The following is a 17,620-nucleotide window of genomic DNA, read 5'->3' on the forward strand; positions in this document are numbered from 1 at the left end:
TCGTCGTCGGCCGATGCGGCCGCGCCGCGAGTCAATCGTTCTCTTCCTCGGTGAATTTTACTCGACGCTCAGACGCGTCACACAATATCTATTTATCTGTAAGCGGGATATAATTACCCACGATCGTTTCGTCACGATAAAGCGAGTCTCGTTTGAAAAAAATAGACAAACGCACGCGCGTGGCACAAGGTTCCGGTGTGTTATCGAAAAGTTTATCGCTGACGCGACGACGAAGAACGAGATTCCTCCTTGATGGCCGGGGGGACTCAATCCTGCTGTTTGCGGAATTTCGCGCATTTCCCGCGAAACGATTGCCGTTATTCAAAGTTGCTTTCGCAAACCCATCCGCGACCGTGGGAAAATTTGCATGGCTTGATATGTTTGTATCAGGCTCGATTATCTGCTATTTGCTTGCGTGACGCAAACGCTCCGATCTTGACATCATCCTTACTTATAAATTGCTTTATATTTTTATTAGAACATGTATACACGGCCTGTATACACAATCTAATATTCACGCTGGATGCAAATTCGTCGCGAACATCTCTTTCTCTCTCTCTCTCTCTCTCTGTCTGCCTGTCTGTCTCCTTCTCGTGACTCACATCAATTCTTCGGTGTTATTTCTTCGATTATGGTTAGTGTAGTGCGCTTGTGTCTTATCTTATTTTAAGCTAGCGGCACACGACGCTTGTTTTCCTGCTGGATCGCTTGCTGGATAGAAATACTACGTTCTGATTGGTACATTTCCAAAAAAGGATGACAATACACCAATCAAAACGCAGTATTTCTATCCAGTAAACAATCCAGCATGAAAACAAGCATCGTGTGCCGCTGGCTTTACTCGGTGATCTTTCTACATATTGCCTACTCGTCTTTCCGAACTGACTGAAGCTATCTCCACAACATGTGATAAAATAAAAGGAAAGGTATGTGAAAGAATGAAATTCAGACTGAAAATGAAAGTCATCTCCTATCTGTTTTTAAGCCGATAATGTGCACCGTGTGTGTTTTTTACCGTCGAAATGAGAATTACGAAACATGTTCAGCGAGAATTGTGCATACAACATAGCGAACACGTGCTGATCTGAGGGATACCGAGAATGTTCGTTCGAATGAAAGATGTTTCGTCATGTCTGAGTTAATTAACACGTTCGCATTAGCGATTTATTTGGGGAAACCCACTACCTGTCTTGTACACATATGTGCCGTTGGCGGTGAACGTGTTAAATCATCTGATCGAGGTTCGCAAGGATCTCGAGGAGATTCTGGAGATCGAGTCGCCAACTTTTCCACACTAGATCTCTTAATCACGACGTTAAGTAAATTATTCTTAGAAAACGTTATATTAAACTATGGTGCCTATACGAGGAAAAGGAAACGGTATTCCACATTATTGACTCCGACGCGTGTGATTCTTCGGTGTTTGTCGAGCGAAGCACCGAAATCTTTCCAAGACACATGAATAAACAAAACGTCGTTTCTTTCTTAAACCAGGGCGGTCAATATTGACGTTCTCTTCAATATGACCGCAATCACCGTTCATTTGGAAAACTATTCACTAGAACCTATCATATATTTTTTATATAATATTATAAAACAGACTTAATATTAAGAAAGACTGCTCTTTCTTGGTTTAACCAAACGAAAAAATTTAATGAGCCTTTAGAAGCAAAACACGGATAGTGTAGTGTTATTAGAATTTTAATATTATCAATATTAATATTATCAGTTTAATATTATCAGTATTAATATTATTTGTGGGGGGATAAAATTGTTCAGCATGAAACGAGTGTATAATCAAGGTGTGGAATAAAGAATTATTTTCTAATTAATTCAGCAATCGAGTAAAAGGATTTTTCAGAGGTATTAAATTTTAATAACAATATTATGACTCAAGAATCAGTTTAAGCGTGGAAGACAGATTACACCGCGTACGATTGGCTGAAAATATTCAGCACGTGTGTTACGTCTGAACAATTTTATCCTTCCGTAAATACACACAGAAAAACATTTCTTTTTCTGCAAAGGAAAGTAATTATTCTGTTTATGTTTCTTATTTTAAGTAATGGTTACCTTGGACGAAAAATATTTGCTTGATAATAGTACTGAGATATATTTATCGCAAATATGAGGAAGGCTCGTTATAATTTAACCTAAAGAAGAATTTGCTCTCTTTTCAAGAATGTTATAAACTTTATCGAAGAAAAGTTAAATTCGATTAGTTGGAATAAGCAAACCGAAATTTTTGTTTTAATATCTTAATATAGTATTTTTAATTGAACTTACTAGGATTGAACGGGAAACCGCGAGAGTTGCGCGAGTCCGAGTAATTAAGACTTACTAAACTTACTAGGACTGAGGATATATTTTGAATAAATCTGATGCTTACGATAAACTTATGATATACTTGCGAATATATAAACTTTTGAAATACTTGAAACAAGTATATATCACAAGTTCATCATAAATATTAGGGGGACCGGAAAGCAATATCGTTTCTGCGCATGTCGATATTTGATTTGATTGATTTTTACCGCTCCGGCATTGAAAATTTGTATACTAGATGGCAAAAGGTTGTTGATAACGAAGGTGAATATATTGTTGATTAGAAATAAAAACTTGTTAAAAATGTAGTCGTGTGAATTTAACTTAAGAAAGCGACATTACTTTCCGGTCCCCCTAATACATCAAATTTATTCAAAATATATTCTCTATCTTAACAAGTTTAGCTTAGTTTATTCAAAATATATTCTCTATCTTAGCAACTTCAATCAAAAATATTAAAACACTAAACTAACGTTTCAGTTTATTTATTCCAATTAACCTAATATTTAACTTTTCTTTGGTAAAGTTTATAATCTTTTCGAAAAGAGAACAAATTCTTTTTTTAAAGTAAATGATAATGAGCTTTTCTAATATTTATCATTACTATATTTTAATACTATATTAAGAAAATATTCTTTGTTCAAGATAACCATTACTTAATAGAAGCAAAATCAACTGAGTAATCGCTTTTCTTCGAAGTACAAGTGATATTTTCTCCGTGTAATATTAATACTGACAATATTTACTCGCAGGGCATAATAATGGGGTCTTTAGTGTTCGACCGATTTTTCTTTTGGAAGTTTTCTCCTCGATCTGTATTTTCTTTTTCATAAATAAATCATACCACATATTATTATTGCTCAACTTAAACTACATACATTTGTTCTACAAGCTTTGAAGTATATTCATGAATTTTTGCCGATTTTTTGAACCATGTTGTAAATAGTTAAAACAATTGTCGGGCACTCGAGACCCATTATTGTATCAAGGAGGTGTACCTCTTTCACATTACACGTACTGTAAGGATTAATATTCTAATTACACCATCCGTGTTTTGCTCCTAAAGGCCCATTCGGAAACTAAACTTACACTTAATTTGTTTTTAAATGGACACGCCAAATTATCGCTGTCCCACGTACACGACGTTCTCTTGTGAAACTCACCCACGTGTGATGACGCGTGGTGTTAAATCGCGAAGACGTCGATCAACGCAGATTTATCGAATGACGCTCGAGAGATCGTTCGAAGCATCTTCTCGAAAGACGTAAAACGATAATACAAGTTGTGCGCGCGCGCGTACATATATCGATGCATCTTAATTACTCGCGCAACTCTCGCGGTTTCCCCTTACTCAGGTAATGCTCTCAATTTATCCGGGCAACGAGGATTTCCCCTTCTCGGATGAACGCGTCCACGCACTCGGCGATTGACGCACACGCACTCTTTTCCGAGTCCCTCGGCCGACCCCCCTCGATGACTGTGTTCTCACCTGTACGCTCACCTGTGCGCGAAAGATCGCGCCTCACGGGAGAGGAGGAAATCGCGCGATGACGTCCACGAGAGATCGTGCGCGATCAGGAAAGACCGTGCGAGAGGCGCACGCGCCAGCGCGTAAAATCTTGAAAACCCCCGAGGGGACGCTGGTTCTCCGGCCGTGACGTCACGGACCCACGATCCACGCCAACCGACGATGATGACGACGACAGGTCCTCCGGCCGTTGCGTTTATCCCGGCTCCACTCCGGGGTGGGGAAGAGCGTGTTTCGTGTCGCGGAAGGCTATAAAGCCCCACCAATCGCTTGCGCCGCCGACAGTCCGCACGCGCCCTCTCAAAACGACGATGTAGTGCGTGAGCGTCAATCACCGAAAAACCATCGTCGCCGGAGACCAGCTACGTACACAACACAAGTCCGACTTCCTGCCCACTTATCTCGGGCCGCACCACGTGCGATCGCTATTCTCAGCGCGAGCGCAAGCTCGTCACGTGCGCGCGGATCGATCCGTCCGCCAGGATTCGAACGGGACATCTCCGGACGTACATCTTCTCGTATATTTTCCCTTCCTCCCTTCCCCCGCCGGTCACACGGTAAAGTGAACCCGTTCTCGTCCTGTGGATTATTAACTTCACACCTGTGGATCCTGCGACGTGTCGTTCTTTGCACGAAAGAGAGCTTAACAGGTAAAAACCATATCGGACGCTTTCGAGACGACCTTACGTCGGTATCGCTGTGCGTCAACATTTTATGTCGCGCTTTGATATATCGTCGTGTCGCTGTCGAGGTGGTCGTTCCTTCAAAAGACACATAAAGCTCGAACAGTAATGGCTACTTTGCATTGATATCGCTCGTGTCGAGAGTCGTCGGGAATCGTCGCGATTTAAATTGTCCGCGTGTGAATAATGCGGATGCCGTAACGGAAAGTTTGACGAAACGCGATACGCTTCTGTTGCTGCGTTTACAGGCTTTCCCCCTCCGTCCTTTTCTCCTCGGCGTTGTCACTCTCATTCCGCCTTCGATCATTTAATTAACGTCGATACGTTTCGCATTCATACGGCTGGCGTGCGAAATTTCTTCTCGTCGCGCGGGAAAAAGTGCCGCGAAATTGCGAGATTTACGGTTGATGGATCGCGAATAGCGACGGGAATATTATCGATTTAGCGAAATATCGCGAGCAAGAGGAACGTTACGAGGTGGAATGAGTAAGATTAACGAAGCAACGAAAGAGTGAAGTATTGCAAATCGATGAACGAGGCACGATGAGGTAATTGGATTTAAATACATTAGCGAAAGAATGCTAATGGACACGATTAGGGTTCTCATTAACGCAAACGATATTCGTGTAATAATATCGTCACCGCCTAATGATGATTGCTCGGTGTAATTAATTCCTTTGTTTACGGCCCGACGTTGGGAAATGTATCGGTAATGATGAATGCAAACGCGCACACGGCAGGAGCATCGGTGAATCAAAGCGGCTGAGGTTAAAATTAATTACATGTCGTAAAATATAATATATTAAAATAAATTTATTATTATAAATACTGTCCAATCAGACCAGGTCTCAAGGATCAATACAAAATCCAGTTTTATGTGCCACACGTTAACAAGGTTGACTCGTTTTTGCGGTTCCGCTGGCCTACTGTTTTTTTATTTTTTCTCGTTCGCCTATTTCGCAATGCGAATTAAATCACCGTTCATATCGCTTCTCGTAAATATATACGTATCAGATTTTATGAATATTTTATGCCACATAATATACGTATCAGATTTTATGAATATTTTATGCCACCAGCGCCAATGATTTCATGATGCACGTCTGGTTTATCTCACGCATCATCAAGAACGATATAATCATTGTGCTTTTATTATGCACGTGAACATTTGACATATACGCGGCGTACGAGAGAGGCGCTTCCCGACATTTCAAACGATCTTGTAAATTTCAGTCGACTAACGTTGGCATTCCTTATCTAATGCAAACAACGTATGCATAATGCATCGTTGCATTCGCAATTATTTCCTTTAATAGCTTCTTATTAACGAAAGAGCTGCGGTAACTAAATTAGTTGTAACACATGCGCATGCAAAATTATATCTGAGCAAGCAATTTTTATCGCTGCAACCACTAACTCTTTTGCTTACTATAAACGACGCTTGCGATAGTGCGTTTGCTGCTGCAGCGAAAGAGTTTACTACCGCGGCAATTAAAATTGCTTACGCTGCGAAAGACTTTTTTTAGATGTTCACAACTAATTCAGTTATCGAAGCTAATCTTTATTTTCCGCGCTCACCCCGGAGAAGGCGTGAAAATTGCACGCAACGGAGAACGATTTCGCTGAGCAATACATTTCGAAAGTATCCTTCCAACTCGCAACTCGAAGAGGTAACGAGTGAGAGAGCACGAATAGATGTACGCTTGAATGATAAATCGTATCCCATAATGAAATTTGGCGAGTAGTAGTAGATGCCAGAATATGTTTCACGATTGTATCTCTCTCCCTTTTCGAAAAATTAAAACTAGATATTGTGATGTCATTTACTGGGAACAACGTCGATTCGCTGTCTCGTAACATCGACATAATACCTCACGCTCCTTCATTATCATACTCGTCATGGTTATGGAACTATTCGTGACGCAGAATTCTCTTTTTCGGCTTTCCTGTCGTTTATATTTGTCTCTTGATATTTCTCGGACGATTTTTTAGCACGTACAGAGAAAAAGATTCCCTTAGATTAATTAGATTTCTATTTATTTGAGTAAAATTTGTTTCATAGAAACAACATATATGACATATTATTTGTTTAGGTAAATATTTTATCGTCTCACTTAAGAAAACTCTGTTATTCAACAGGAAGGATTTTATTTGAAATTATTTCGCTATTATTCGAAATGATGCCTTTTAACCAAATAAAATATAATTTTGTCACAATAAACAGGTAAATTGAAACTAGTCATCCCTTTATGAGAAAATTATCTTTCGCGTTTCAAACAAATGTTTTACTTAAGATAATGTATAAGATAAGATACGGTAAGATAATATAAAATATTTACGTTAAATGTGATAAAGTATTTTCGTTGAAAAGTCTGACAATCGTACTTATCGATTGACATTTTAGTTTTTTTGGAGCACGCCGATTGTGAAATATGTTTGGATTTTGATTACGAAATTGATCAAATCTGGAGAAATCTTTCAGTGCATAACACGGCCGGTATTTTACATCGAGTTGTTTCGATTCGGTCGGGACTAGCCGCGACGTCCGTCGAAGATATCGTAATCGCTGTCTCTTTTGTTTTTTTCTCTCTTATTTGTATTTTTTTCTTGAGAATTCTCGGCGTGCAATTGCCTACCCCAGCAAACGCGGATTCGCTTGTCTTATTATCGAGAGGAACACTGTGCTGTGATGTTCCAGCGCTGCATTATGCATTTCGCGCTTTGTTACCGCGCGCCATTATCATTCCTCACGTTTCCGAGCGGACGAGAGGCCAGTTCTTTTATATCGCAAATACCCGGTAGAGATCCTCCCCCTCTCTCGATGACGTTAGCTCCAAATGAGTCTTTTTAAGACGGACGCGTGATAAGAGTTGCTCGTGTCGCAGACTCCGCAACGATGACGGCCATGGTAGAGTCCGCGAAAGCCGAGGAGGGCAAGGCCTCAAAGAAGATCGAGACTTTCGACGACATCCTGCCGTATGTCGGCGAAGCCAGCAGGTATCAGTGGTTCCTGTTCTTCCTGCTGCTGCCGTTCACCTTCGTCTACGCCTTCCTGTACTTCGCGCAGTTCTTCCTCACCCTCGTCCCGGCCGAGCACTGGTGCGCCATACCGGAGCTGCGCAACTTGAATTTCACCGACCAAGAGATGTGAGTGATGAAACCATTCTCTTTCCGAATAATAATAAACAGTAAAGCGTTTCTCGCGTATCGCGTCGAGACGATTTGGAAGTCTGAAAAAGTTAAGAAAAAATAAAGAATACAATTTTCGGGCAACAATCGGCGGTCTCGTGGACCGACGCGACGGCCGGAAATGACTTGTATGAGCGAAGATGGCGAGACTGAAGTTCGACAATCCGTGAAAGTTGCGAAATAAGAGAGAACGCAGAATGCGCGCGGTGAGAAACTCCCTTTCATCTTGAAACCGTAACAGTTCAAGGTCCCGAGCTGACCGAGACCTTGGGCCACGGTTTGGCCGGCTTATATATATAAACTCTCCCCTGCGTGGCAGATTTTTTGCACGTACACCGGGTGTCTTGAATTCTCGCGTTCCTCCTCACCTGTGAATCTTTTTGGGCAACTGCTAATATTTTGGTTCTTTATTTATTCATTGATCAAGACGGATATGAATCCGAGAATTTTTCCGAACGACTCGAGATCTCGCAAAAGTTTTCACGCGTGAAAGTTTCCGAAAAAAGTATCGCGCACAGGTAGCCTGTGATTTCCTTTGGTTTTACTTGTTAATTAAATGTCTAGCGAATTTTTACAGACTCTCTTTTTGCAGACCGATAAAACGCCACGGTCACATAAAATATATTAATTGCCAGAGAGAGAAAAAGAGAGAGAGAGAGAGAGAGAGAGAGAGAGAGAGAGAGAGAGAGAGAAAGAGAGAAATAGATATATATTCTATTCATGTTTCCACTAATAACTTCTTATCATAGTAATTTCTTGTCGCGAACTCATTTCAATGACTCAATTAACGTGCTCATAAGAACTTTTCCTGCTAGCGGTATATTATTTTTCACCGGGTATTCCCAAGACTCGGTTTATTAAGCATAATTAAGAGCATGCCGAGATACATGCTACGTATCTCCCTCCATCTATCTTTTTCTCTCCCTCTCTCTCTCTCGTTCGCTCTTCTCGTAGAGCAATTACCACTATATCGGGATCGCTTCATTAAAAAGTAAAATACAAAACGACGACATCCTTCCGTCCAAATCGCATCCGCGTTATTTCGTTCTCGCGGGAAAAAACTTTTCTCCGGGCTAACGAATAATTGCGCCTAATTACGTTACGCGCTTCTTGCACTCTCTCCGCAGATCAGGCTGCAAAGATGGAAGCGTGTAATTGTTTTTTTTTTGCGCGTGACATAACGTGCTCGTCGATCGAGGCCGGAGAGAAGTGGGAGACGCGCGAGATGAAGTATTTCTTCCGCTCTTTCCGGCGGCGATCATTTCGGCGGTGCTCAAGGAAAACGACGGGAAGCCGCGAATTCTCGTCGGATTCAACCGATGCTACGAAATCGCCCTCGCCGACGAGGATTTTTTCTTTTCCGAAAAATTGACTGAGCTGGCCGGTGTTTTCAATGGAGCGTGTCGTACGGAATGTTATGATAGGCATTACGCGGAAAATTTGTCTTGGCTGCGGTGACTGCATGATTCAGATTGGTCAATCGGTGGTTTCCCCGTGCGCGAAGTTACATTGAAAACCTGTTTGGCCGTCGACCTCGAGCGGATTTCATCGAGAGAGAGAGAGAGAGAGAGAGAGAGAGAGAAAAGAAGAGAGAGAGAGAGGAAGAGAGAGATTCAGACTGGCGTTATAGTTCTCTTCTCCGCTCAAGAGGCCGCCCGAGAGTAGATATTTGACGGCGTGTCTTCGGCATAAGAGATGGAATTAGCCATGAAAAAAGGAGAAAAATAATTCCCTGGCGCAGCAAATTTTCTGTGCTGCTCTTGCAGCAAAATCTGCCAGCTACTACGTGGACGGCAAAATTGATTTCTTAAGAATGCGCGGCAAATATATAATTCCGTTGGTACAACTGAATTTTTCTACCGGAGGATTTTTGCCAGACGAGAGCTCGATTGTGGGAATAGAAAAATTTCCGAAGATAATATCTATCCGGTCGATTGCTCTCAGTTATCTATCTCCATCTTATCTCAATTGAATTTTAATGCTCGGCTGATGTTCACACACAAATATTCTCTCAGTCGCGTTAATAGAGATATTGTTTCGTATTTTTTCTGAAAGCCGAGTTTTCATTTGAATCCTTATTGAATTGCGGGAACCGAATTATTTATTCCGTACATACTAATTGCCATTTGCTAGCTATATTTCGTCAAATCTATACAAATCGTTTCGCTGTAAGAGAACGAAATAGCAAATGTAAGAAGCACTGTTTTGTTTTAACAGCAAATTAACGCGTCCTAAAGGCAAATTCGTTCGGCAAAATTTTTCTGTGCTGGATATCGATCGCGTAACCTTTTCCCTAAGGCGGAAAAGTGAAATGTTTTAAAATTAGACAATTTACACTTTTTCCGAATTCACGCTACAGGGGAAGATTCATCATCAACCCCCGGTGGGTCATGAATCTTCTCCTCCAGCGTGAATTTGTGAAAAGTGTAAATTCTCTAATTTGAAAATATTTCACTTGTCACGTTTCCGTCTTAGGGAAAAAGTTACGTAATCGATACCCCGACAACAAAACTATTTCTGTTTTAATTACAAATAATTCGCTTATTTTGTAAAATCTTATCTTATTTTAAACTTGTCGTTGTCGCAACGAATATACAATAGCAACGATGCATTCACACTAGTAAACTTATTTTTCCCCCAACAGTTAAACCAGAACAGCTAAATATCTTTGTTACTGTAACTAAATATATTAGCGGCTCGAATTAATGCATCACATGGCGAACAATATAATCTTATCTTGCAACAAACGCACCTTATACCTAATAACCAATGTCATTGCTGTGGCAGCTAAAAAACTTAACAATGACATTAACCCGTTTTAGCTTCCTACTCTCGCCACCACAGCTACATTTTAGCTTTTACAGAACTAATTCCTTCTCCGAGGACGCATGCTTTAGACGTGCAGAAGTACTGAGAGAAAAAAAGTTCACTCGCTGATTCCTCTGGCGCAACGCGTGTCGTCTAACGTAATCGGAGCTCGTAGTACGATCTTCGCGTACCGGTTGGTCCTCCTTTCTTCTTTTTTCATGCGCGAAGGACGCGTTTTATCTCAAGCTCGCGCGACATAAAATTAATCGCGCATTATAAAATTAAATATGCCACGTCTCGGAGAGTAAGATATATCAACACCGTCGTCGTAATGTCCGCAGAATCTCGCTAGCGATACCGCCGGCCACTGACGAGGAATTGCGGCTGGAAACTGCCATGCCGTTCTCAAGATGCAACATGTACGACGTGAATTACACCGAGCTGTTCGAACGGGGCGTCAAGCAGGCCGATCCGTCGTGGCCGACAACACGGTGCAAGCAAGGATGGACCTTCAATCACACGATGATACCGTACGCCTCCATCGCCGCCGAGGTGGGTTGACGACCGGACAATGTGTACAATGCGTGTAATGCTTATCTCCTCGCGTACGATAAATCCTTATCCCGATACGACGGAGTCGACGGAGCTAATCGATTAATATTAATTTGTCGACTTGCGAAATATCAACCGGCTGCTCACGGGTGCTCCTCGCTCGCGCGCGCCTTCGCCTCCTCCCGTTTTCTCCTCTCCCTACGTAAAGTACACCAGACGCGAGAATGCAGAATGCTTTTTATCGCGAAACTTTGAAATCACAGGCGTGTGTGTTCGCCTACGATGACGTTAAGGATGATGACTGCCCGTGAGTCAGGATTATGAAAACATTGTGAAAATCTTACAAATCGATCTACGTTGCATTTAAAAGTGACATCCAAAGTTTGACGGTGATTCACAGCCTGGATCAAAAGTTACACGTTACAAGAGGTTGTAAGGTAAAATGAGTTTGATAAGAATTCGATGGAACTTGCGTATACATTGAAATATTATCTGATCTCATTGCTCGTGCAATTAGAAAAAGATTGTTCGAGGGCTGAGAGTTGCTTTTAACTTCTATTTCTAATATCTTCTAAATCTAAGATTTTCATGAAAAACTATATGGTATTCAAAACTCATTGTTTTCAAACTTGATCTTGTCGGAAACAAAGCCGCAGATGGAAAAAGTTTATCCTTAACCTTCGACTTATTTTTTTACCATGAATCACTCCCCCTCCCCACACAAGTTGTATCATAGGTTCGCCCTCACCCTGTACATGTTTAACCTTAACTTCAGTACAAAATTACAAATTAACACTTATTGTTCAGTTAGTGAAATAACTGCAAGAGCACGTAATATCGTTTGATAAATACAACATTTATGGTGTGGCCTTCTCGATGCATCGCTAGAAAATACGGCACTAATAGGCAATAAAAGAAGAAGAGAAACACGCGATGACGACGGGGCTATTAATAGCGGTCAATATTCTTTTCGTAATAATGGCGTCGACGAGTTCTCTGAATACCTCTTGATTATATGCTAATTCGATTGTTACCGCGCGAGCGACTGCGATAATTTGTGCGCCACTTTGTTAGCTCGAATGGGTCTGCGACAAGACTTTCCTCGGTTCCGCGGCCCAATCGGCCTTCTTCGTCGGCAGCATCATCGGGGGCCTGATATTCGGCTACATAGCCGATCGTTACGGCAGAATACCGGCGTTGGTGTCCTGCAACGCTGTCGGATTCTTCGCTTCGATCGCGACGGCCTTCTGCAACAGCTTCTGGTCCTTCTGTGTCGCGAGGCTGATCGTCGGCTCGTCGTTCGACAATTGCTTCAACGTTATCTTCATCATAGGTGCGTATTATCGTCGTAACTATCGACTATGATGTAAAATCAAATCAAATAAGCGTCAAAGAATTATTATAATGACTGAAAGGAATTTTCTGTCCGAACACAAGCAGCCTATCGAGGATGTACAAATAGGTATCGGAGTAACTTTGTTCGTACTTTTGACGATTCGGATATTGAATTATTCGGGGGATTCTGGTTTATAAATACTAAGATACAAATTATACAAAACGAAGCGAAGCAGAACGAAAAGTCAAGATGACCTCAAGATGACGTCAAAAAGTAATCATTTATAGAAAATTTCAGTGATATCACTTGATATCTTAAGGGAAACGATAATTTGGCTTTTTCGTTACTGTAATATGAATAGCTAGTGACAATTCCTTGCTTCCTTATTTTACGGAGTATTGCAGAACGCCCTTAAGTCCTCCACACTCGATTTTTTATATTCCTTCTAAGGCTACGTTCCGATATTCATTGCCAAAATAATATATATATAACATTTTACAGATTTTCATATTGTCATATTCAAATGTTCTAGTTGTATTTAAAATTGTAGTAATTTTCATTTGTAATTTTAATTAGCTATATATAAGCAAAATTGTTTGTAATGATAATAAACAGAATATTGTTTGCACGAACAACTTTGCTTTATAACTACTAACATGCGCAGCTTAAATATATTGAAGAAACAATTTATCGGGAAAGAATTAAATCTGTAAATTCCAAACCCATAATTTCATCAATTTTCCGTCATGATCAAAAAGTGACCTTTGGAAATCATTTCACTGTCATTTTGACGTTATCGTGACTTTTTGTTCCGCTCGAAAAGACTCTTTTAATTATTTAATTACTGAGAAATAATTTTTCGCCAATTAGAGTCATGCATTATTATCTCCCCGTGGGAAATTGTCACTCGCAAGCAACGTCTTTGCGCGGCTCTTATCCGGCGAAAAATGATTTCTTAGCAATTGCAAATACCAAGGTGGAAGTTCGATTCTGCGGAAATTATCGCGAACAACTCTCGGATTGTACTTTTCCGCCGCAGTGATCGAGTACGTCGGCCCGAAGTACCGAACTTTGGTGGCGAACATGTCCTTCGGAATTTACTTCGCCGCCGCCGCCAGTCTTCTACCATGGATCGCGTATTGGATCGCCGACTGGAGAATTTTAAGCGTCGTTACCGCATTCCCGATGATCGTCGCTTTCCTAGGACCATGGCTCGTTCCGGAAAGTGCACGGTAATTGCCCCCCCTCCCCTCTATATTTCCAAGCATCACCATCAAATTCTCATTGTCAGTCTTGATGAATCTTTTTGCAAATATCGCCCACCAGATGGTACATCATGAGCGGCAAAATTGACAAGGCGATCGACATGCTGAAGAAATTCGCGAAGGTCAACGGCAAGGATATCAAGCCGGAGGTGTTGGAGGAGTTCGAGAAGAGCTGCAGGTCGATGATCGAGAAGGACCAGTCGCACAATCAGTACACCGTGTTGCACCTCTTCAAATTACCGCGGCTCGCCCGCATCACCGTGATGCTCGTGATTTACTGGTAAATATTTTCAGCGAGATGAGCGAGAGAAGTGAATTCGATAAATTTATCATCGAGAAGCGATTGATCGAACGGCTCGCCCGAACAGGCTCTTGATCATCTTAGTGTTCGACGGACACGTTTGGAACTTGAAGTTGCTGGATCCCGACGTATTCACGTCCTTCTCATTAGCCGCTCTGACCGAGCTTCCGGCCGCGATTCTCCTGGCACTTTTCCTTGATAGATGGGGCAGACGATGGATGGGTTTCGCCTCTATGTTCGTCTGCGGCGTTTTCTCGTTAATTGCGCTCCTTACTCCCCCCGGTGAGTTACTTTAGTTACAAGCCGACAGCGTCGTCCGTCGTGTAACGATGACGCGGAAGAGAGCTTTAAGTCGCGATAACAAACGTAAGAAAGACGGGGGACGGGAAATTCAATGTAGGATCCGATCTCGCTCTTTTGCGATCGCGGCCCTTCACGGTCAAAGCTCCAAGTTTCGAGCCCGAGGGTGCGGATCCAATCCGCCGCGCACTTTTCGTACGTCGCACGTTTACACGGCCCGCGACATTTCAGGTGGAGTTACAGTCACCATGGCGATCTTGGCGCGCCTCGGTGTCAACGTCGCCGCGAATATCGGTTTCCAATACGCGGCTGAAATGTTGCCGACCGTAGTGCGGGCGCAAGGTGTGTCGCTGATTCACATTATTGGTTACATCGCTCACATCGTCGGTCCTTACGTAGTTTACTTGGTAAGTATTCCAGAGGAGAGAGGGAGAGAGAGACTTTCCCAACGAGATCAATGAGGTTCTTGAGGGAACAAAAGAGAAGCACTCTCTGAATCTGAATCGGTGGGAAAAGTCACCGATCGAATTAGTTGACGGCTTGCATCGCTAATCAGCGAAACAGAGCCGAATCCGTTGCGCGATCAGCGAGAACGGCCACTGATTTGTCGCCGGTTATGTCGCCATTCGCTTATTAGTGGTTTCCGAGAGACAATGCTCGTGCGTGTCGGATCGCAAATTTATCCGGGGTTTCTGCGATCCGTAACGCTAACTCGTCGGCATTATCGTCCTTTACGTTGTGTTAATATTACCAAGCGAAAGGTCAAGTAAATAAGTAAAGCAAATGAGTGAATAAAAATAAGTAAAGTAACAAGTAAATTTTTCACATATTTAATCGGCATACGTTCATCGATTCATTCGGCATTCCAAGCTTCACAGATTTTCTAGTCGAATTTCACTGATTCACCAGCGGCATACTCGTGACTGACATGTTCAGAGAATAGTCACTGATAGTCAGTGATTATCCACTGATTCAGATTTAGAGAGAAAGAAGAAGCCGGAAGGCAGAAGACACGAGATCAGTCAGAGTGTCAACATTGTTCTTCGTTTCTCCCAGGCCGATGTGAACGCGAGCCTGCCGCTGGTAGTCCTCGGCCTCTTGTCCTTCGCGGACGCGTTCCTGACACTGGCATTGCCGGAGACTTTGGACCAGGAGCTGCCCGAATCTCTGCAGGAGGGTAACGACTTCGGCGTGGAACAGAGCTTCTGGTGGATACCCTGCATATCATCGTAAGTCCCAGCCGTCATTTCTCCCCAGCCGGAGGAACGCAAATCAAAATGGATAATCCATCGATTTCCCCGGCTGAGAGACCACACGCTAAACTATCCACGGGTAGAAGTTTCGCGAGCCCTCTCACCCGTTACTCCTGTAAATTTGCAGCACCCCCCGGCTGAAGAGGTCGCTGAGGAATCAGGAGGGTACGACGAACGTGGCCTTCCATCACGGCAGCGTCCAGACGATCGACTCCACCAGATTATAGCGGCCGTGCGAGGATCCGCCAAATCGTTGTAAATATCGCGACCGAATCGCCCGTGTGATCTTAAGTGTTTTTCTTCGAGCTCGTGACGCGCGATGGACACGTCGAGCGCGTGTGATGTGACCGGGGCGCGCAGTGGTGCGGTCGATCGAGAACGGACGATGACGACGCAAGTGCAGGATGCACCTCCGGATATATTCCGCTCAAATGGACGCACAAGTGGACATGAAATGCGCGCGGAGTGCACGTCGATTCGCCGAGCGGGGCCGTTTCTGGAATGTGGGCTTGTTTCTCGGACCGTTTCTCCGCGACACACACACACACACACACACACACACGCATGCACGAACGCACACACGGTATATACCGATATTCTCCCATCGATTGTCGACGCTCTCGATTCTCTCGTAGCTCTCGCGCGAGACGCAGCGTGATATGAAGTTATTTAACTGCGTTTTTAGCTTTAGATTAATCACGGTAAATGAGTAATTTACTTATGTCGTATTCCAGCCCGGTTTGTTCGTTGCTCATTCCTTCTCCTCGAAGGACGAGGTTCTTCTTGACTTAGGAGGCAGATCATTATTCGTATCGAAATGAGAGGGACATACGGAGATAGATAGATAGATAGATAGATAGGTCGAGTCGTTTTGTTGTCCTAGCGTGATTTTTTAAACGACACGGCAGAGACTGGACGAATTGTGCGGACGAAGGGACCGTCAAAGTCCCTCTCTTGATGCATCATCAAGAGTCATTGCGAAATTGCCAACAGCGACGGCAATCACCATCAATTAGTTGCATAAGTAGAAAATTTTAAATAATTTAAAGCGGACAGACTAAGTGCTGCCTGCGTGCCGCATAGCAAAGGGTGCCTTCCATATCTGAGGCGTTTACTGCCAAACTTGAAAATTCTCCTTCGCGAGAATCACGCGAAATCGCGTAAGTTCTATCCGGTTCCAATCTCACCTACACCACTGTTTAGAAGCGACCGAATTACCAATGCGAGGAAACTGAGAAATAAAAATAATACATTCCTATTTTACGCTGATTACTGCGCCCGTCCACTCCGTCGCATCCATCCTCGGTGAGGCATGAATCTTTTTAGTTATTGAGTGTGCAAATTAATTCGGTGCCTTTGCATTTAATGTCCTGTAACTCTGGTTCGGATTTCAATTTGTTTCCTATCCTATGATTTGAACGTGGCAAGCTTAGGCTTCAAGAAACACTATAATAGTTGACGATCTTGCCGACATAATGTCAGAAAACAGTAGTTATTACGATGTCGTCCGAAAAGAAGCATCCGAGGCACTGCATCCTTTTCGCACTCCAGTTGAATAAACACGCTGCCCGGCCTACCGAAATGATTTGTTCCGCTTTGGCTGAAGGTGCTGTGACCCATAAAACTTATAAAAAGACCTTTTATCAGCAATGGGACTAGGCGGGTGATTCTGCTGCACATACTGCAAAAGGGATGAAGGATCTCATCTACACATCGGGCTGGGAAATTCTCCCTCATGCGGCTTATTCGCCAGACTTAGTCCCGTCGGATCACCACCTATTTTGGTCGCTTCAACATCATTTGGCGGATGCGCATTTTAAAATATGTTGACGAGGTTGACGAAAAAGCATTGATGACTTATTGGAGCTTTATTGAGTCAAAACTGGCAAATTTTTTCCGCGAATCAGGCATTCATCAGCTGCGCGATAGATGGAGTAAAAGTTTGTAGGAAATAATGGAAATTGTTTCGAATATTAAACTTGACATTTTGTAAATAAACTTTAAGTTTCTTGAAGAAAGGCACCAAATTAAATTATACACCTAATAGAAAAGAAAGTGAAGAAAAAGAGAAAAGAGGAAG

At 42.7% G+C, this 17,620-nt stretch overlaps 2 protein-coding genes across 4 annotated transcripts in view; one reads left to right on the forward strand and one right to left on the reverse strand.

Annotated features, from left to right (window-relative positions):
- LOC106744499 (glutathione S-transferase-like) overlaps positions 1-3,834 on the reverse strand; it is a 42,946-nt gene extending 39,112 nt beyond the window's left edge. Inside the window, exon 1 of the mRNA XM_014619337.1 lies at positions 3,815-3,834. The gene's annotated coding sequence lies outside the window, so the exon portion shown is untranslated. The remainder of the gene's footprint in view (positions 1-3,814) is intronic.
- The window catches only part of LOC106744496 (organic cation transporter protein-like), a 43,125-nt gene extending 26,327 nt beyond the window's left edge, over positions 1-16,798 (forward strand). Inside the window, exons 1-10 of one of the 3 annotated variants that reach the window (XM_014619331.1) lie at positions 898-926; positions 7,422-7,683; positions 10,875-11,085; positions 12,160-12,418; positions 13,461-13,653; positions 13,748-13,966; positions 14,055-14,269; positions 14,519-14,694; positions 15,344-15,516; positions 15,668-16,798. In XM_014619331.1, the coding sequence (XP_014474817.1) occupies positions 7,433-7,683; positions 10,875-11,085; positions 12,160-12,418; positions 13,461-13,653; positions 13,748-13,966; positions 14,055-14,269; positions 14,519-14,694; positions 15,344-15,516; positions 15,668-15,767 (1,797 nt within the window). In that variant the 5' untranslated portion in view covers positions 898-926; positions 7,422-7,432 and the 3' untranslated portion in view covers positions 15,768-16,798. Of the gene's footprint in view, positions 1-897; positions 927-4,150; positions 4,504-7,421; positions 7,684-10,874; positions 11,086-12,159; positions 12,419-13,460; positions 13,654-13,747; positions 13,967-14,054; positions 14,270-14,518; positions 14,695-15,343; positions 15,517-15,667 lie in introns of those variants that run through there. The other 2 variants (XM_014619329.1, XM_014619330.1) reach the window with 2 other exon arrangements.
- Positions 16,799-17,620: the final 822 nt, after the last annotated feature.

The sequence above is a fragment of the Dinoponera quadriceps genome, unplaced genomic scaffold (genome assembly GCF_001313825.1).
Source record: "Dinoponera quadriceps isolate SergipeBrazil2010 unplaced genomic scaffold, ASM131382v1 scaffold1266, whole genome shotgun sequence".
NCBI lineage: Eukaryota > Metazoa > Arthropoda > Insecta > Hymenoptera > Formicidae > Dinoponera > Dinoponera quadriceps.